The 21,953-nt window shown below is 39.4% G+C and overlaps 1 protein-coding gene across 2 annotated transcripts in view; it reads right to left on the reverse strand.

Moving 5' to 3' along the window:
- RHOQ (ras homolog family member Q) overlaps nucleotides 1–20,856 on the reverse strand; it is a 36,848-nt gene extending 15,992 nt beyond the window's left edge. For both annotated transcript variants that reach the window (XM_063302745.1, XM_063302737.1), the window contains exons 1-2: nucleotides 20,247–20,856; nucleotides 19,133–19,191 (exon numbers count right to left, since the gene is read on the reverse strand). In XM_063302745.1, coding sequence (XP_063158815.1) covers nucleotides 19,133–19,191; nucleotides 20,247–20,397 — 210 coding nt within the window. In that variant the 5' untranslated portion in view covers nucleotides 20,398–20,856. The remainder of the gene's footprint in view (nucleotides 1–19,132; nucleotides 19,192–20,246) is intronic.
- Nucleotides 20,857–21,953: the final 1,097 nt, after the last annotated feature.

The following is a 21,953-nucleotide window of genomic DNA, read 5'->3' on the forward strand; positions in this document are numbered from 1 at the left end:
GGAATGAGCCTTAGGGAAAATAGCTTTGTAAGGAATCAGGCAAGGCTTCATGCCCACCCAAAATAAAATAAAATCTCTAACATCTCTTATGGCACCTAAATATCTGGGTCCATTTAGATTTTCCTTCTCGAATTCTACAAAATCACATTCCACAATCATGGGGTAGGCTCAAAATCTTCTTGCTTTCACAGATAGCTGCTGCTTCATTATTTAACCTCAAGAGGAGTAGGGAGGTGCAGGTTGTGCTTGCTTAGGATTTAGCCAGTGGTCTTCCTGGTCTATCGTATAATAGCAGAAGGGATTAGATTACAAATCAAATGTGGGTTTTTTATTTTTATTATTTTAATTACTTTAGTAGAACAAAACAAGTTTCTGAGAGAGAGAGAGAGAAGAAAACCCATCTATCTTATTTTGTTCTTTTACAGCAAAAAGGGAGAGTGGAAAGGCTGAAATTTCCAGCCATTGCATCACCTCCATGCCTCCTGAGGCCCTCCAAATGCAGTCTAAATCCTTAAAGAAGTTGGACAAATTCTTTGAGGACATGGTTTTCCATGATTATGGGTCAATAATGGCTACATACTGACTCCACAATGAAAGGCAGGATGTGTTTGAAGGTTGGGAAGAACAGTGAGAGAGACCTAGGCTTTCTTATCCAGCTTGCAACTTCCCAGGGGCATCCTGATAGCTACTGTAGAGAAAAAGGAACTGGATAAAATAATGTCCAGCAGGGCCTAGTTCTTATGAACAAGGGGTTAACTGAAGCACCATTCCCCAAACCACTGAAAATCATATTCAGCTACCCTTCCCATTTTTGAAATGTCAGCAGACAATAGCCAAACATTTTCAAGCAAAGCCAGACATAAGGCTGCAAAGATCTTCAGCATAAAAATCAGCTTAAAAAAACCCTCTTCCTGAACAGGTTTCAAGGGGCACTGGTCAACAAGAACACTTTAAGAGGGAAAAATAGGGATAGGCAGATCAATCTAAACCCAATTCATGCCACATGTATTCAACTATGATTCTAGTCTGTTGGGTGTTCTTTTTTAAACATTTACTTTTATATCAAAGTTCTTTCATATTTTCTCTGATACTTTCTCTATACAGTTTGCACAAACTAGCCCAGTATATGCATTTGCTCCCAGCTTTCCCAACAGCATACAGTTAAGCCAAGAACAAGAGATATTATCAGATTTTAATTATAGAGTCTGTTGCCATTTCATTCAAAACAATATGTCCGTGGCAGAATTTTTTTGACATCCCTAGTGAAATCAGAGCTTTGTGGTTGGAAGAGGCTGAGAAGATTCTGCAATTGACTTTGTCCCAGCAGTGCATGTGGAGAACATACATATTAAATATGGTGGTAATCCATAGTGTATCAGAAATTTTCTGGCTTCTGTATCAATCATTAAAATTATATGGCCTAATCATAGTTCTTATCATGAAGAAAAATTGGGTAGATACCAGTTTTGATCTACCCAGTCATGAACCAAAAGGTAATTACATAAAATAACAAGTCTATTTCAGCACGGGGCACCATCTGTCTTCAGCTTCATCCACTGCTTAGGACACCATTCTCATTCCCCACCTCCATGGCAAAAAACCCACAATTGCAAAGTGTGGTAATAACACTAGCTGTAAGGCTGGAGCTACATCAACCTCTTTCCCTCAAGACAGTTCAAGAATATACTCAAGTCCAATTGTGAGAAAACTGTGCCTTCTAGATGTGGTCTCACCAACCCTGACCAAAAGTACTGATAAAAGCAGAACGTCTACAATGTATAGGATTCCAGGAGATGCTGTCAGTCTACATTGCCAAATTCCTCAGCTGATAAAATACACATGCAAGTTGTTGGGAAAGTATGAGCACTGGCCTTCACCTGAGTAAACCAGCATCCATTTCTATCACTGCAGCTACACTTTCTTCCAGGTATAATCCCCAAGAAAATGATCCTCAACCAGAATATCTACAGTCAATAACTGAGGGCCAAAGAGAGGCTACAGAAATGAGGACAAATCAACTCAGTGAATTTCAATCTATATCCCTGCTTTTCCTCAAGGCAAAATTCAATAGTGCTCTGATATAGGGAGGCTTTTTTTAAAATCATACGATTAAACAATTGTCCCACCAGCCACAGTTCTGGAAATCAGTGTGCAGCCTGATTTACATTACTGTGTATCAAGAAGCACAATTCTATGGAACAATTTAGTAATTCTGTGGAGGAAGTATGGTCATCCTAAACTAGCAAAGGACTGTGATAAAGCACATGCTTTGAGGTAGAAAGTTCCATCTTCAATCCACAGCATTACCAGTTAAAAAAGTCACGATGAAAAAACATCACTAAATCCTTCTAGGCCAGCCTTTCTCAATCTTTTGACCCTGGAGGAACCCTTGAAATATTTTTTAGGCCTCAGGGAACCCCTGCACATTCAGGCTCAAATATAGGCCAGAAGTTACAAAATTATTATATTTTTTTCACATGTAGGCCTGTATATATGCATTAAGAGTGTTCTTAAACTAAAGAATGAAACTTACCTCTTTAATGTGAAGTTGCCTGAATTTGAAATAAATTTTTAAATAACTTGTGATCTCCCAGGGAACCCCTAGTGACCTCTCACGGAACCCTAGGGTTCCACGGAACGCTGGTTGAGAAAGGCTATTCTAGAGCAATCACTACAACCCAAGTCCAACACCGCATATGCGGTACTACTCTGGTATGTTTGCAGATGAAGTGTTTAAAGTGCATTTACCGTGTATCAAACCCAAAATGATGGTGTCTCTGTTGGAACCCTCCCATATTTCCCCAATACTTAGTTCATCTGTTTTTCCAAAATAAGTTCATAAGAGAAAGACAATGAACTACTCAATTGCCTTCTTATAAGTAGAACTAGAAGCCCTCCATAGGGCTTCTAGTTCTATGGAATATGTGGAACCTGTGGAATATATCAGCTCCAGCATACTTCATCCATTCCCTCTTAACTTTTGAGGAAAATGTACTTGGAATATATTGGACCATCCTTAAATGGTGCAGGAGAAGGAGAAGGCTTGGGGATTGGGGGAAGGGGCGGAGTACACTGCAGGCCACTCTGGAGCCACATGAAGCCTTTCACTTTCACTTCATGTGGTCCTGGGGTGGTGAAATAAATTCCAAGTATTTTTGTTCTTATTTTGTGCAAGAAAGCAAATTGTTTAGAAATAATAAAAATAAAAAGCTACAAAAATAGAAGTAAAACTAGTACTACTCCATTGATATAACATGCAGTAACCTGTGTGGGCTATAATCCAATGGAAATTGGGCTAACCATGCTCTATGCTCATCTTGGTAAACAGAAAAGGAGGAAGGACCAGAGCAATTGCATCTGCTTTCTCTTCATTGTACATAATCAGAAAATGCCTGTGAAGATGTGAGGAACATGGCCGACTGAACAGCCTTGACCGCAAGCTCCGTGGACAGATCTGACAATGCGGGGTTTTTTTCAGGCTCAGGCTTTTACCTGAAGCCCAGAGCTTTTTAATGAATCAAGAAAAAGCTTGGAAGCATCCCATTTGTCCTCCAGAACGTCGCCTTGCAGCCTGAGAATTGCAACAGTGAAGACCTAGTAAGAGACTACAGGAGGTGCGGAAGCCATCATGTCCAGCCCGTTTGTAGCCTTAATGGACATTAGGTTGAGCCTTCCTCATTTCTAAATCACCCAATTTATATTTTTAAGCTTTCTTACCTTAAGAGAAGATTTTTACAATACGAAAAAGCAGATTCTCTTCATGCTTATTGCTATTTCTGGATTAACTTTAAAAAACCTTTTGTTTAGTCTTTGGTTTACTTCCCTTGAATTTTAAGGTGGACTGAGAATAATTAATAATCTCCCTGTTACTATTTTTGTATTCAGTTTGAAGGACTTAATTTTTTCCTACAAGTTGAATTTGCTGTTTTGACTTTCTATTTTTCTGTTCACTTTTGGTAGTTGTTGGTTAGCATATTTTTTCTTTGGCAATTTTATTCAATAACTTTGCAAGCCTTTCATTAACTCAGTAGCGCCAATTGACTGCCTGAAACATCAACACCTTAAGGAAGTTTTTGCAGAGCTTTGCTCTGGGCTCTGTTCTGATTTCAAACAGATTTTCTATGACTCTTGCCAAGCCATTATGCAAGATATTTGGGATATAGTAGAAAATATCAGTGCTGAAATGTATCAACTGGCTGAAGACGCTCTGCGGGTGGCTGAAGATGTTCTGCAGGGGGTGGGGGGGGGGGGTTGAAGAAAAGGAGACTTTTTTTCCTGACAGGGAAAATGATCTCTTTGAAGAAATGCCAGCCAATGAACCTACTTTGGTGAAGAAGGAGTTAAACTTTAAATTGCAAGACACCGTCCAAGATGTTTTCCTGAATGATTGTTATGAGAATGAAGCTATGATGAGTGGGAGGTTGTGTACTGGTGAATTTGTTTGTTTAAGGGGGACAGCTGGATTGCTTAATTTTATTATGAAAAATGCCTTAGGCATAAGATGGAGACAAGTAAATGCTTTGGTATATTTTGATGTAGGATAAGAAATTAAGAATACGTATTTGGATTGATATTAAGGCTTGTAGGATTCTATTTTACTTTAAGGATTTAAAGTTAACTTACCTTTTAGATTTATAAGGCATAAGAATAAGTGTTTGGAGAAATTAAGAATATGTATTTGATTTTTTTTTTCAAGGATTTAAAGTTCATTTGATTTTTTAAAGACTTATAAGGTATAAGAGTAAGTGCTTGGTTTTAGGTTTAATCAATGGGAAAATATGTGGAACAAAGGTTTGAAATTTATGCTGAATTATAATCTAAAAGAAAATTTTAATAAAATGATGTATCGTTGATATCTAACCCCTGATAAGTTGTCAAAAATGTATAATGGCATAAGGAATGTCTGTTGGAAATGGTTACAGGAGGAAGGAACCTTTTATCATCTTTGGTGGACATGTGAGAAGGCTAAAAAGTTTTGGGTCCGAATATGTAATATTGAACAAAAGATTCTCAAACTGAATATACCAAAAACAACCACCACCACCACCCAGAAATATTTCTCTAAGAATAATAATAATAATTCATCACCAACATCTTTTAGGCTTCCTATTCCTTTCTATGTGGATTTTGCTGGAGGTTGTTTTCATGTGACTTCACAGGCATTTTCTTTTTTTATTCTTGGGGAATACTTTATTTGTCATTAAATTCCTTTCCTTTGTGTTGCATATCCTATATCATACATCACATCATGTTTACTTATTTTTATTATACTTTATTTTTATTTTATTTTTATTATTTTATGGAACAGCAATTCTGCCAAATGCCTTTTTTAAAAAAATGCAAGGAGATGGTGAAAGGCACACAGCAAAAGAGTCTGCTCTGGGACCCAGTCGATCGATTGATCAATTGATGAGATGGATAAGGCCGCCCAGCTCAAAACAAGGTGGCTGCAAAATTCCTTGGTGATCTGGGCCATCTTTTTTTTAATTACTTTTTAAAATCTTTTTTTAATTAAGAACATTATTCAATTTTGACAATACAATATAAAAAATATAGAAAAGCAAGAAAAGATAGCTATAGAACAAAGAAGAGACTGTAAGAGTGAAGAAACGAAAGATGGTTTCCGATTTCTCCCATGCAGGTATAAATACAATTTGAGATGTAATCTCTTACCCGTAATTAGATCACATTAATATTGTTCCTTTCAAAGCAAACCATTTAGTCACTTAAACCCACAATTAAAGCTTCATTTTTTTCCCATCACATGCAGGTAGTCTAAAAATGCCTATGAAGTCACATGAAAACAACCCCCAGCAAAATCCACATAGAAAGGAATAGGAAGCCTAAAAGATGTTGGAGTTAAGGAATTTGAACATAGCATTTATTTCATTTTTTATTTTTTATATACCAACACCTAGAGTTTGTATTCCAACAGCAACTGGATAGCTGTTTGGTAATCATAAAATGTACTCTCTGCAGTACCCAAGTGATTTCTGAACTTTCAGGCAATAGAGAATTTGAAAACCTCAGTTAAATCTCCTTCAAGTTGTATTTGACTTCTGGCCACTTCATGGGCAGTTCTATATAGTTTTCTTGACAATAATACATAGAAGTAGTTTGCCATTGCTGTCTTCCAGGATGTTTTTTTTTAAACTTCCCAGGCAACTTCCCAGCTCTAGTATAGCTAGTATTCTCCCATCCAAATACTACCCAAACCCAACCCTGCTTAGCTTCCTAGACATAGTCAGCCAGTTGCTGCCACCTGCTGAGAAATAAGTAACAAAGAGCCCTCAAAATGCCTAGGTTGGGACAGCAAATAGTTGTTTAGTCTGTTTTGCCTTTAAGTATATGGATCAAGATGTTTAATGTATTCACTTTTAAAGGCTGTCTTGCAACTTCAAATGTCAGCTTGGACAAAAGACACACAGCACCATAGGAGTTCAAGCAATCTTGTAGCCACTAAACCCACTAGGCAGACATTTTTTAAAAAACAGATAGAATTCATTATTTTCTCTGTACATATCAGAAAAGGGCAAACATCTCATGCTGAGAGTTGGGAGAGTTTGTCCAGAACTTCATGACCATTTGGCAATTAAAAGAGGTCCTTTAATCTCCTTGCTCTAATAACTTCACCATAAAATTGGTTTCTTCATGCAGTTTAAAAAGCCACATTTTCAAAATGATGGGCAAAAAGTCAGATATTGACCTAGGAGACTTCCAAAATCTGATTATTCTGAAATTCTCTGTGGATTTTATAATTCTTAAATTAAAATTTTGTTTCTGGAGTTAAACTGATACATGGCATAGAAATCTTCCAATGTCCTAAGTACTGTATATGTGTATAGAGCCAGTTTGGTGTACCGGTTAAGGCACCAGACCATGAACTGGGAGACAGTGAGTTCTAGTTCTGCCTTGGCACGAAGCCAGCTGGGTGACCTTGGGTCAGTCATACACTCTTAGCCCTAAGGAGGAGGCAATGGCAAGTCACTTCTGAAAAACCTTGCCAAGAAAACTGCAGGGACTAGTCCAGGCAGTCGCCAGGAGTTAGCCCTGACTTGAAGGCACCCCCCCCCCAAAAAAAACTGTGTGTGTGTTTCCCAACAGCTTTCACTGCCTTCAAATCCCTATTTCCATTCTCGTTAGACATTTTTCAAAGGGAGACTCCAGCGTGAACTATTTGTTCATTTGGGTCACTATAGGAATTAACTTATTTAGGTATGCTTAGATGATTGTGTTGTCACCAACTACTACAGTGGTAAATAGTTCCTTTATTTTGAAAACATTCAAAGCTCTAACTGAATAGTTCGTGACTGAATTTGACTGTTGATTAATATGAATTCCATTTTCTTTCTTTTTTTCAGTTTCTTTGGGTTCTTTTGCATTCTCTGATATGGAAGAAGGATGATGATAAAACACAGGAAAAAAATCAATTCTTAATATTCAGACAGATAGATAGATAGATAGATAGATAGATAGATAGATAGATAGATAGATAGATAGATGCACACACATATATATCTTTTTTCTGAGGTGTTTTAAGAGTCCCTGTGTAAACTAGAAAAATACAAATATATTATGTTGGTTAATATGGAAAAAAGCAACCAGACTGAAGGATCTTAAGAATACACTACATCATTTAGACATCAATTCTAGAATTTCAACCTTCCTTCCTTCCTTCCTTCCTTCCTTCCTTCCTTCCTTCCTTCCTTCCTTCCTTCCTTCCTTCCTTCTTGGGTTTTTGCTTTTATTTTGTATTACAGTGTTGTTTTGTCATAATTTTTTAATGGATATGTTTTTAAAATTTATTTCTATTGCTTTTTAATAAAAAAAGAAGAAAAAAACAAAACACAATGATAATAGTAATGGAGATACATACATTATCATAGAGTGGAGAAAAAACAACATAAAAAGATATGTTTGTGTGAACAGTTTCTTAGCAATTAGGGTGATCTGGAGAATGTCTGCAACAAAATTTCTTAAACTACTTTTTCCCAATTTCGCAACTTCCAGATGCACTAGAACTATAATTTCCAGAATTTCTACAGCATGAGATACACTTCTAGATGTCCTAAAATATATTTCAGGACAGACAGAATATAAGGAACAGCAAACAGAGATTATGATAGTTTCAGGTGCAGACAGGAATGACTTAACAAAATACTTTCAGTCAGTCCACCTTCTCACTGCTGGTACTACTTGCCTACTCAGATGAGATAACAGGCAAAATCAGCAGAATGGAGGCATATATAGCTAGAGGAGTCTAGGGGTTGACAGTGGGTTCCCTGGAGAGGGAGGGAACCCTTGACATATGCCAAATTATCCAAGACTTCAAAAGAACAAAGAAGAAACAGCAAAAAGAACTGTTCCTTTTTCAATATTCCAGATTCTACCAAACAGTCCACAGAGTGATCATTCCATGAGTCAGTCCAGAATGGTTGGTCATATTCTCTGAAAAGGGTGGGTGGTGGTTAAATTAGGGACCTGCTTAAAATGTGAGAATGAATTGTTACAACCCTGCTCCCATCCCCTTCCAACCCACACCAAATAATAAAAATCTCTTTTCCCCTCCTGTTTCTTTCACAGTTCTAAAAGTGTACTTTATAACATGGTGATGTCTTCAAGAAGACAAAGGATCAACAAGGTGGGTTGGGCAAATCTTATTAAGTATTACACAAGACTGCGTGCTCTGGAGAAACATCTCTAGATTTTGTAACTGCTCCACTGCCGACCATCTGTTGCTTATGGCAAGGCATTGTAGGAGCAAAGGTTCTCAATCAGAACCATCTGTTTTTAGAAGCGGAACCAAAAATAGTGATTGGTCAGAGCTGCTGAAAAAAGCCGGCCTGCATGTGCTGAAGGGTAGCCATTAGTGCAGCTAAAAAGGGTGTATGGAAGCTCTCCTCTATACTCAAGGTTGCCGGCTTGAGAGAGGTACAGTCCCAGTTCTGGATCCACATTATAATCTCCTTCCACAGCATGGCTTTCTAATGAGGGCCTGCAAAATCTTCCAGAAGATGATTCATCCAACTCTTCTCTTTTTATCATTTTCCAAAGTTGAGTGTTTTAAAGTTGTTTTTGATGGTGCTAAGGAAAGGCCAGAGTATGGATTGCTTTCTTTTCTTTGGGAATGAAGAGCATATAATCTTCTACAGATAAAACACAATGAATGTAAAATGTTTAAAGCGGCCACTCAAAGCCACAGTTGACTATGGCAAGTCTAAAAAAGAAGAAAAATGGGCTCTGTAATAATCTCAACAATAGCCTACAAGTACAACATGCACAACATGCCTACATTAAACAATCTGTGACAAGGAAAGCTGAATTATGCAAGTTAACACAAGATCGTTCTACTTTTTAATTATTTTGGGTAATTTATTTTTCTTCTGAGAGCTGTGGAATAAGCAGGGCGTAAAAATGTGACTTTCTAGCAGGCCTGCGCAACATGCAGTCTGCGAAGAGCTTTGTGTGGCCTGCTGGCATTTTCTAAATTCACCACTGCCAAACGTCACTGCTGCCAGGAAGAAATTGCCTCCTCGAAAAACATGCTGCCGAGCTCCTCCAACGCCTGACACCACCAGCTCCATCTCCACTGCCACTCCGCTAGCCACCAAACTGCTATTCCTTTGAGGCCCGCAATTTTTTTTTGATGTATCAATATGTCCCTTTCCCTTCTATGAGTGTGCAGGCCTGCTCTCTAATCATCTGATAAAAAATTGATTCAGATATCACATCAAAGTCCAGCTTGTACTAGTAGTATTTGACAAATTGAGCCATGGTTTGTGCTTCCAAACAACTCTCCTTCATAAGTTACGCAGCCCAGGGAGACTGTGGTCATGTAAGTAATTTATTTCCTAAGTATATGTGATTCCCTAAACTCACTTCTATGGTCTGCGTATTGAACACGCACATCTGAGCTAGAGCCCTGTAGAAGTAGCTTATATTTAACCCCCTGCAAGTGGCTTTAGAGACTTAATTGTGTAGCCAGAACTGACTAATTATTCACCGTTATTGCACCATCACACTCACTAAAGGTAGTCCTCGACTTACAACAATAGGGACCAGAAAATTTGTCATTTAAGTGGTGTGGTCATTAAGCAAGGCATCACGTGACTGCACCAGATTTTAACATTTTTTGTGGTGGTGGTGGTGAAGCAAATCAATGCGGGTGCTAAGTGAATCAAATGGTTGTTAAGCAAATCACGCTGTCAAGTGAACTACATGGTTCCCTATTGAATTTGCTTGTTGGAAGCTGGCTGGGAAGGTCGCAAATGGCAATCACGTGACTGTGGGGATGCTGTGATGGTCGTAAGTGTGAGGACTGATTGTAAACCACTTTTTGCAGCGCCGTTGTAACTTCTAACAGTCTCTAAACGAATGGTCTTAAGTCGAGGACTACCTGCAGTTCCTGACTGATCTTTTCCATTTTACGAAACTTCCTTCTTGGTGGTCTTGATTTTCCTTTTGTGCGACTAAAATTTCTTAGAGCAGATTATACAAGTGCTATATCTTATCGGTGTGTTGATGCCTCTGTAATGGAACATACAATCCATACTCCAATCTGCCTATCCGATGTTGTATTTCTTCAAAAATCCATGTTTTCTACTGATTTCTTTTATGACAGTTATTTTAAGCAATTCTGACTTCACAATTTATCAAGAAAATGCTTTTAAAATTAATACAAACTTTTATGAAAATAATAAGAACAGCAGTAGTGTGTTAATGACTGATTTTCCTGGTTCCAGTGCATGTTTAAATGGAAGGTCTCCTAATACACAAGCACTCAAAATACTTCGTACAGTTATTCTTTTTTCCTCTTTAACAAATTTTTCTGCAAAAAATAACAGGATGGAAGGAGTGGGAAAGCGTGTAAGACTGACAAATGGAAGCCGATCATACCCAAATGTCTATAACTTTGGGAACATGATAGGGTAATTGCACAATAAAAACTTATCTGAAAGCACTTCCAGAAACCTGGATATAACCTGGAAATGCATCAGTTGATTCATTCTGTTTGTAATCTGAATCTTGAGATGCAATCTAAAATATCGACCTCACAGCCACAACATCTGGCCAAATCCTTCCACATTTTTATCTCCCTCCCTCTTCTCTGCTGTTGTTGAGTATCAACTAGCCTACTGAAGAATTCTGGAGAACCAGTTTGTTCATTAGTTTGTGGCATATTGGTTGGGCCCAATAAAAGTTAACACCCAACTGTAGTTTTTGAAGTTTTTTCTTGTGGACCACTGCTACCTTTTAATTTTCTTCTACCACGCCCAAATATAGTTACAGGTTTCCCCACACAATCAAGGAAAGCTAAAAAAAAAATCCGTAATGCTACTCTATTTTGGTAATAGAAAGGAAAAACAGCCTCTGCTAGTAATGGGTGGTAGAATGCTATATCTGCTGAAGAGTGGCATTTCCCACCTACTTCCTAGAAATAGGAGCTAGTCACTACAGCTGCAGAATGAAATAAGGATTCTCTGACCAGCAAGTGTACTGGCTATTTTCTGCTCCACAGAGCCTTGAATATTTCAACCCATAAGGCAGCTGAGCTAGCAGCAAAATGAACTTCTGTGTGTACATGTGTGCACACACATACTTATCCACCCACTCACATTTCATTCACAGCCCAAAACTGTTGCATCCAAAACTCTGAACAAAAGGCTAGTCGGTGGTATGGATTTTTATTCTTACATCTTTTCATAAAATCTTCTGAACTGATGCTACAATAACACTTATAAAGCAAATAAAGTGTGAGATACATGATTTCACTTCCTTGCTCTAAAAATCTTCTGCAAGTAGATCCTAAAGCATTCTACAAAATTCAAACTAAATAGAACACACTACAGATGCACAGACTGAGCAAAGTTGAAAGCAGTGAACACAATACTATGCACTGATAAGAATATAAACTAAGCCGTTATATGACTTCATTAAAAACTAAAGAAAACAAAACAGCCTTAGAAAAATGTTAAGACCGAAGAGAAAATCTATTTGGGAGATTATAGGGTTTTTTCTTCCCATCCGCGAATTCCACCATTCAATTCTATTCCAGTAGAAGACCACTCTTCTTTCAGAATATGGAGTGATATCCTAAAGACAGTGTCCTAAGTAAATGTTTTAGTAGAACTTTATTTCTTAAAAATGGCTTGTAGTAACTATGCAAGAAATAATTCTACAGAATTAGCAGATCACACTCCCTGTTCAAAACCAATTCTTCTAAAGCTAGACAGACACTTAAAAAAAAACCAAGCTAGGTTCTTATAAAATCTGCAGTTATGTTTTTTCCCTTACAAAATTATTTTTAAATTGTTTCTTCTGGATAATGTTGCTTGTGGAAGTTTCAACATTCAAGTAATCAAAGGTTCATTTTATTTACTACAACATTAATAGCTTCAGCTTCATATTCTTTCTTTTCCAGTTTTCTGCAATCTAAAAAATTAGGATATTTGGGGCACTTTAGAGTACAATAGTTTGCTGTTGTTTATGGACGTGCATGTGTATGTGTGTGTGTTCATGGACACTAGCACACACTATTCTTTCAATTCGCCACCTTGAGTTATTTATAAAAATAAAAATAATAAGAGCGGGATAGAAAAAAAATAAATATAACTAAGGCATTTCTACTTTTACATTTAATACATTTAATGAGTGTTACAAATTAGTGTCATCAGACTGGAAAAAATCAACTTATATCCCCATACCAAAAAAGGGAAACACGAAAGAATGTTCAAACTATCGAACAGTGGCACTCATTTCACATGCCAGTAAGGTAATGCTCAAGATCCTGCAAGGTAGACTTCAGCAATTCATGGAGCGAGAATTGCCAGATGTACAAGCTGGGTTTAGAAAAGGCAGAGGAACTAGGGACCAAATTGCCAATATCCGCTGGATAATGGAAAAAGCCAGGGAGTTTCAGGAAAACATCTGGTTCTGTTTTATTGACTATTCTAAAGCCTTTGACTGTGTGGACCATAACAAATTGTGGCAAGTTCTTAGTGGTATGGGGATACCAAGTCATCTTGTCTGCCTCCTGAAGAATCTGTATAACGACCAAGTAGCAACAGTAAGAACAGACCATGGAACAACGGACTGGTTTAAGATTGGGAAAGGAGTACGGCAGGGTTGTATACTCTCACCCTACCTATTCAACTTGTACGCAGAACACATCATGCGACATGCTGGGCTTGAGGAATCCAAGGCTGGAGTTAAAATAGCTGGAGGAAACATTAACAATCTCAGATATGCAGATGATACCACTTCAATGGCTGAAAGCGAAGAGGAACTGAGGAGCCTTATGATGAAGGTGAAAGAAGAAAGTGCAAATGCTGGCTTGCAGCTAAACCTCAAAAAAACCAAGATTATGGCAACCAGCTTGATTGATAACTGGCAAATAGAGGGAGAAAACCTAGAGGCAGTGAAAGACTTTGTATTTCTAGGTGCGAAGATTACCGTAGATGCTGACTGCAGTCAGGAAATCAGAAGACACTTAATCCTTGGGAGAAGAGCAATGACAAATCTCGATAAAATAGTTAAGAGCGGAGACATCACACTGACAACAAAGGTCCGCATAGTTAAAGCAATGGTGTTCCCCGTAGTAACATATGGCTGCGAGAGCTGGACCATAAGGAAGGCTGAGAGAAGGAAGATAGATGCTTTGGAACTGTGGTGTTGGAGGAAAATTCTGAGAGTGCCTTGGACTGCAAGAAGATCCAACCAGTCCATACTCCAGGAAATAAAGCCAGACTGGTCACTTGAGGGAATGATATTAAAGGCAAAACTGAAATACTTTGGCCACATAATGAGAAGACAGGACACCCTGGAGAAGATGCTGATGCTAGGGAGAGTGGAGGGTAAAAGGAAGAGGGGCCGACCAAGGGCAAGGTGGTTGGATGATATTCTAGAGGTGACAGACTCGTCCCTGGGGGAGCTTGGGGTGTTAACGACCAACAGGAAGCTCTGGCGTGGGTTGGTCCATGAAGTCACGAAGAGTCGGAAGCGACTGAACGAATAAACAACAACAAACCATCCATTATGTGTTTCATGCTCCTAAAATAGCAGTGGAAGAGTTTTATTTTATAGAGTTCATCCACAGATGGGAGCATCAAATGATAGTGGAACAGATTTCACCTCTCTTCTTCCCTAAATACACTCTAAAGAACTATGGGTTCCTCTAAAGAAATCTGTAGGATGTGAGTGGATGCAGCACGGTGAAAAAGAAGAGGCATCCCATTGCATCAATATATAATATTAGAATTAAGAAGCCAATAAATGTCACCCAAAACCTGCATCCACTGAATTATGATTCTTAAACAACTGAAACAGTATCTTCCATTCATAGGGCAAAGATATCAACAGGTTGGGGGAAACCCAACTGCAAAACTACCAAAAGACATAACAAAGAGAACTTCTAAAAATGAGGTTGGAGGGGGAGAACATTCCAAAGAGGACTGAAATACTGAATTGCCGCATTCGCTTGTCAGACTGTAAAACTGCAAAATATTTCTCAGCATCAAAAACAGAATAGAAAGCATTGTTCTACAGAGATTCCCACACAAGAAATTGAAAGTGAACACTTACTCAAGAAGAGTTACCCTGAATAAATTTTGTTTGCTCTCCATAGCATGATGGGGCTCATTATATGACCCTTCACTGGTTAAACTTCCCACGTGAGCAGTCCAGGAAATAGTATCCTCAGTCTCAGCTGGTTCTGTTGACCTTCGGTGATGTCACCATACAGGCATAAGCAATTAGCTACAAAACATCACTTCACCGTGAAATTCATGATATCCAATGGGATGAGAAGCAGAAAGAGAGATATTCTTAGAGAAAGTGCTGCAGAAACAGCAGCAATGGCAGAAAACTTCAACAATGTGAATGTTTACATATTAAAGATTTGAAGGGAGAGGGAGAATTTACTCTCTTGAAAACATCGTTTTTATTTGAAAATTAGAAAGGGAATATATTCTAGAGTGTCCTAATTTAAACATCAGATAATATATTTCACTTACCACAGATAAGGCCACATACAAGTTTCAGCTTAAAGCACTGATGAAAGAAATCTGTGGCCATCCAGAGATTGCTAAACTACAATCCCCAACATCCCAAGTCAGTGGTGGCCAATGGTGAAAGATGCTGAGGTTGTAGTTCTGCAACATTTGCAGTATTCTAAATTGCACTAAGCCAAAATCAAATAAATTACATTATGGCTTGCTATGATACATGCATCTGCCTCACAAACTGTTCAGGTTCCTGTTTATTACGCACACTCATGTCAACAAATATTTATGAATTACTGAAGGGCCATAAGTTCCTAGTCTCTATCTTAAGCATTAACAAGTTTCCTCTGTCTTGACTGTCTTGTAGTTAAGAGTAACAGCATACTCAACATGTTATGAGTCCTTCAGCTTACAACCTTCCTCAATTTGTAGTCTATGGCATCCAGAGGTCATCAGGTTGGAAAGTTTGGCCCACGTATGCATCACAGAGTAGCTTTAGCAGAAGGTCCGATGAAGTCTGATATCTATATACTACTAAAACTCATGTCTGTTTGTTTGTAACTTTTAACTGGGCAAAACAGTGTGTCCTAGGTCAACAGTTTTTGAACCAAGTACCTCAAATGGGCTAATTTACAGAATGCGTCCAAAATCCAGGACCCATGACTCCCGTGGAATTGAAATTTGGCCAATTTTATAAACCATATTATGATATAAAAATTATCATAAACCATTTTATGACATAATACAAAATGTCATAAAACATTTCCTGTGGTCAACTCCTGATCTTTGTGCTAAACAGTTCAATATGAATGACATGGGCTATTTTCAAGGCAGTTATATCTCTGAATATCTCCCTGAATTTTTAAGAACTTTTCCAGTGAAGGCAGTACATTAGAAGTTCTGTCACTGTTGAAGGCATTGAGGAATCTGGTAAGGAAATATCTCTGAAACAATGACCCAACGGATCACAGGATGTCTAGTGATACCCTAAAGGGAACAACTACTTCCCCAAAGCATGCAATTAAGGGTAAATATTTCTATTTCCTCACTACATGAGTTGATGCTGAAAAATCCCTAATTTTGTCATGAAAACAAGCAGAGTTAGTAAGAGAAGTCCACAAAGACGCTATGAAAAGGTCACCTGGCCTCAAGCCAATAAAATCTTATGACAAATTAGTGGCTGGGAGCTTCTGAGCTGCAGTCCAGAATTGTACAGGAAGCCTTGGTCATCAAAAGACTGACTTGTGATTTTACAGATCAGACTGTTCGATCTTGATGGTTTAGATTTCCTTTTTTTTGCAAGACAACCAACTTCAAGCTTTTAAACTTACAATATACTTTCCTTAGCAGCATAATTACTCATGTCAAATTACCTGTTATTATACATGCAACTCCCAGGACCTTAGAATATGCTATGAATATATAAATACTCATCGGTTTATCCTCCAAAACCCACAAAATATTCTTTTACACCTCTCATGTATCGATAAAACATAAAAAGGAAATTTTAGAATCAGCTCTGGCTTAGTTGTGAAATGGTTCATAATTCTCTAATTAATCTTTCTGCCCTGGGTTCAGTGGGGATGCATTATACAAGCAATATTTTCTCAAGTCTAGGTCGCTACCTGTTCCTATCTGTAATGTGGAATTAAGTAGTCTGGTTTATTTTACAGTATGTTGGAACTGCTTTAGAATTCAAAGACGGACTACAAAGATAAAGTACTACACAGTATGCTACAACATGGCTATTGGCCATACTATCTACAGGGACTTGTCCAGGCAGTCTCCAAGAATCAGACATGATTAAATGAAAAAAAAGAAGGACTATTTCAGTCTAGATTTTAAAAGTAAAATTTAGAATAATCTTATCACCCAGCTGGAGTTATTTTTTCAGCCCTTTGGAGATGCTTATCACATTTAATATATAATTTCTGTTTTATTGCATTCTACAGATGTTATTAGAATTTATTTATTAGGTAGCCTGCCTTGTGTTCATTGGTTATAAGATGTTTATTGGGTGAAATAAATTAATAAAATATTGTCTGATTATTATTCAAAATCTTTTTAGCTGGTGATTCTCATCCTGAAACATCAGTTACCATTTTAGTCACTGCAGCAAAACAAAACTTGCAGCATCTTTAAGACTAAGACGTTTATTATAGCATGTAAGTTTTCCCCCTCATTATATGCCATAGTGACAAAGTAAAATAAAGATGCCCTCAATTCAAGTTTAACTCCTTGTCTTTATATGGACGTGTCAATGGAATTTTCTTGGCAAAAATACATTGCCTTCTTCCAGGATGTTGGGTATTTTGTTTTTATTTCCCAGTAAGCCTATAAGTGCTGAGAATTCTTTGGTATTCTCCCATTAAAGTATTAATCCAACCCAAACATGCTTAGTTTCTGAACCCAGAGAAGATCAGCCAGGTGCTTCTACCTGCTGAGATATATCACAATAAGAGTCTTCATTTTTAAGATGCCACAGGAGTCTTTATTGTGTTTTATGCCTGCTACCAAGTATACCAGCTACTTGAAGAACCCAATATGAAATCCTAAATCAATAGCTATTGCAGCTATAAGCATTCCAGATAGATATTCCACCATTGTGTTGTATTGCTTTCTTGAGCCACTAGGCCCCTAAGAGCATCAAAAACAAATACAAATCCAGCACTGCAAATCTCTAATTGTCATTTGGGAAGTTTTATGTGGATTATTACGACTCTGCTGCCATCCCTGTAAAAAAGGGGATTTGAAAGGTTTTATATAATTCTAATGGACTTTCTAATTAAAGGCTGGGTTCTTGCAATTTTCCCAAAGGCCCTGCTATTTTTTTAGATGTTCATTTAATGCTTTAGCTGTTAAAACAAAGCATTTGCAGTATGAATGGCTCTAGAGAAAGGTTGATAGTATGATCGCAACATATGCTAGAACTTTAAATAACAGATTAAATTACCCTATTAATATTTTCATTGCTACTGAGCTACTAGCCAAATGCCCAGTTCTACGTAACGTATACTTTGATTCTTTCTGTCTTTAAGAATAAAATCTTATTGCCCAAACCATATATTGTCACAATTCATGTATTAGACAGACCTTCATATAAATCTTTGAAGTCTTGCTGCTGGCATAAAAATTCAGGCTACAGGCCTGATTCTGTGTATTCAAACATTCTCAATCTATTTACAGAAAGTACAGTGAATTAATTTGCACACAGCACATAAGCCATCAGGATTTGTCTTAAATGGCTTTAAAAAGTAGTAAACTTCTCAATGTTTACTAGACATTGAACTAGAAGCAGCTTGCCTCTCAGTACCAATCTATGGAAATATGAGTGGAAGAAGACTAAATACTTAAATCCTGCTATTGACTGGCCACTGTGGGACATAAGGTAAAGGTTTGTAATAGTCCTCTCAAAGGTGGTGCTTTTCCAATGTGTTGGGACCTCAACATTCATACAGCTATGCTGGCTGAGGAATTATGGAAGTTGGGAATCTAACAGAAATGCACCTGACTCACCCAGATTAGAGAAGGCAGATTAAGGCAGACTTTGTACGTGATGAGGCAGAATTCTTTTTAAAAATTGTATTTGATGCTTCTCAGATGTGCAGTTATTAAGGAAGTGAGTCATGGACTGCATAACCAGTTTCCAAGTATATTTCGACTAAATCTTTTTGATCTTAGTAGCATCATGACTATGAATGTCTTCATTTAAAACATTTTGGCCAAGACTAGGTTAATTTACTGAGAGGATATTACTTAGGGGCCCATAGCCCCTAAGTCAGCCCAGGCATTGGGAACCAAAAATGTACAGTGCATACAGTAACAGTTTTCACTGTAAGGCCAGAGTTGGATCATCACATTTACAGAGCTGTTTATAATGTCTTTTAATTGGGGCTGTGCAGGGAAAACAAGGGGAAGCAGGTTCATTCTGAAAGCTCTGTAGCAAGACAGCAAATGAGGCGATTAGTACAAGCTGCTGTATTGAGGCTTCTCAACAAACAGAATCTTTGAATAATTCAACATGTGCAAGTGAGCATAAAAACAACTAAAGCTTTAGAACACACTCTAAGCTGGACTTATTTTTTCTTCAACACAACCCTTGTCTGGCTCTACCAGATTTGAAAGGTACTTACCTGTCCGGCAGTGTCATATAGTCCGAGAAGGTATTGCTTGCCCCCAACTGTCACACTGACTGCAAAAAGAAAGAGAGAATGAAGTGGGGAAGGGGAGCCTGCATATTTGGCCTCTTCTCTCTAGAAGAGGAGAAGCAAAGGAGCAGTTTCAATCACTCACCAAGATTCAGGGGCAAAATGGGCAGTGTGTGTCAGGCATTGAAAATACAAAAATATACAAACGCTGCTAGCTTCTGTGATGGCATGAAAGAGAACATAAATGCTTTTTCAATGTCACAGCACTGAAAAATATTAAAGATCTCAGTAAAGATGTCCTGAGCGCACATGTTTCTCTGACCCCTTTACATGCATGTACTCTCAACGGGGTCAAACTATTCCAACAGATTGCAGAGGGGTGGGGGTGGGGGTGGGGGGGGTCCTAAAGAAATATTTTCCCCTCATGCTCATAAAGATTTTTGTCATAATATGTCAAAATCCAACTTAGCATGACTAAAGATTTTTTCTGCCACCACCATTACCACTTTAGTCTCTTTTCCAGGCAGTTTGTCATGGGGGCAAGGGGCCCGGGATATTTCTGGTTCACAACAAACCTGAGTACAGTTGAAAGCCTTTTCCCTTTCCTTTCCCACCTGCCATAACTAAGGCGTCAAACATGCAGAGAGAAGAAAGCCCGGGGGGGGGGAGGAATTGGGGGGACACTGTAAATAAGCCTTTTCGAGGGAGCAGCCACAAAGTGTCCCGGTAGCAAAAACCGATTCAAACGATTATAAATTCCAGCTTGACTTTCCCTAACTCGCTGCCCCCCATATACGCTCAAAACTCGACTGCTACACATCTGGAAAGCTCCCCGTTGGGGAAGGCTGACAGCTGAAGGGCGGCAGATCGAGAGAAATGAGAAAGGAAAGGGGGAGAGAGGAAAACGCGGAGCGGTGGTGGTGGGGGGGAAGCAAAGTTTTTGCTGAAGTTCCTGCTTTGCTGCTTTTCCTGCTACGGGGCGGGAGCGAGCGAGACGACCGGGGAGAAGCAATGGGGGGGGGGAGGGGTACGAGAAAAGGTGGTAGTGAGACACTTAGTCAGCTCTTGCAAACCAGGCACGTTTGTTCGTCCCCCTTACCTGCGTAATGGTCAAAGACTGTGGGCACGTACTCCTCCGGGAACGCGTCGTTGGCATAGCTCATGAGCAGGCAAGTTTTGCCCACCGCTCCGTCGCCGATCACCACGCACTTCAGCATGACTGTCGCCGCCGCCCCCGTCCCGTTGGCCATGATGAGGTTTCCGAGCCGCTCGTCATTTTAGAGAAAGGGAGAGCCAAGCAGGGAAAAAGCGGCGGGGGGGGGGGGGGGAGAGCGAGGACTGGGGCCGTTCACGCGCCGAGCCGGGAAAGGCGACGCTCCTTCGGTGGCATTTCGAGCTCAGCCAGTCCGGAGTTGGGTAGCGTTGGACTGCGCCTGGCAGCAGGGCTTGGCTGGGTCGCCTGTTTCAGCAGGCGCCACAAATCACTGAAGATGGCATTTCTTCTGTCCCTCGCCGTGGTCGAAGTCCTCCTCCTCCTCCTCCTCCAGTGCCAAATTTGGCTGGCAGGGATTTTCCTCCCCTGCTCTCGCCCCAGTTAGGCGCGATGACACAGTCTTTCATAAGACCAGCAGCAGCAGCGCGCCTGGAAGAGGAACTTAGAGCAGCAAAACCCGCACCGAGACGGGCACCACTTTCGTCCAGCTCCTCCTCCTCCTCCTCCCCCTCCCCTTAGAATCCAAACTGCTTCGCATGTGCCGGGTAAGCCCTCCTCTCCCCCTCCCCGCTCCGTCGCTTTCCGAGGGGAGGAGGAAGAGGGGAAGGCCCAGACTTCCTTTCAGAGCGAGGGTGGGAGTGGGATCGCGCTTTACTTTCCTTCAGATCCCTCCACCCTCCCTTCCCCTTCCCCTTCCCCGGCCTCAGGCACCACTTTTCCAAACACGCGCAGAAAGCAGAAAAATAGCGAGGCAGCCCCACCAGCTCCGGCTCGTTTGAGAGGAGAAAGGAGGAGCGATGCCAAACACTGTAGCTACGGAACGCTGAGGGCTCCTCTCCAAAGAGCCTGCAGCGCCGAGAAACGTCCACGGATTTTGCAAAGTGCCTCCCTGGCTTGAGCGACGATGTAAATAATCGAGATATACTAATAACTGACTATGATCCAGGGTCCCATCACCACCACCATCATCCCCAGAGGCACGGGATTATTTTTTGCACTTTCTATTGGTAAATGTTTTAGAAATCATTCTTGACTTTGAGTGACAAATTGCTCCTACAATTCTCACCTCCTATTGCTTAGGTGGAGATGGGGGTCATATAAAATTAAATGTATTTGGAAGCACTTTTAAAAAATTGAACAATGGGTTGTAAGCTATGTGATCAGGAAAATATCTATCAATGTCAATTTAAAATTCTGTAGATAGCCATATCAGCAAAATGGAATTGATGTTAGCAAAGTTGTTCTATTTTTGAACACTAACTTTTCATATTTTATGCCAACTCGAACATATTTATTTTCGTAACAGCACTGTGTGATAAAATCAGGCTGTGAGATAGGTCACTTAGGAACCTTCATTGTTAATCAGAAAATCTAATGCAGCTGTCCTCCAAAGTGATACCTTCCAGAGTAGCAGGTGGGGGCCAGGGTGAGAATAGTAATCTAACACATCAATTTATAGGTGTAGTCCCAACATTTTTTTTTAATTTTACACTGCCCCATCAGGCAGCTCTAGGCAGTGTAAAATTACATAGTGAACAGAAGAATGCTAAGCAGGTCCTTTCTAGGTGGCCTGGCAGAATGGGCAGAATCATT

Source organism: Candoia aspera, chromosome 1 (assembly GCF_035149785.1).
Source record: "Candoia aspera isolate rCanAsp1 chromosome 1, rCanAsp1.hap2, whole genome shotgun sequence".
NCBI lineage: Eukaryota > Metazoa > Chordata > Lepidosauria > Squamata > Boidae > Candoia > Candoia aspera.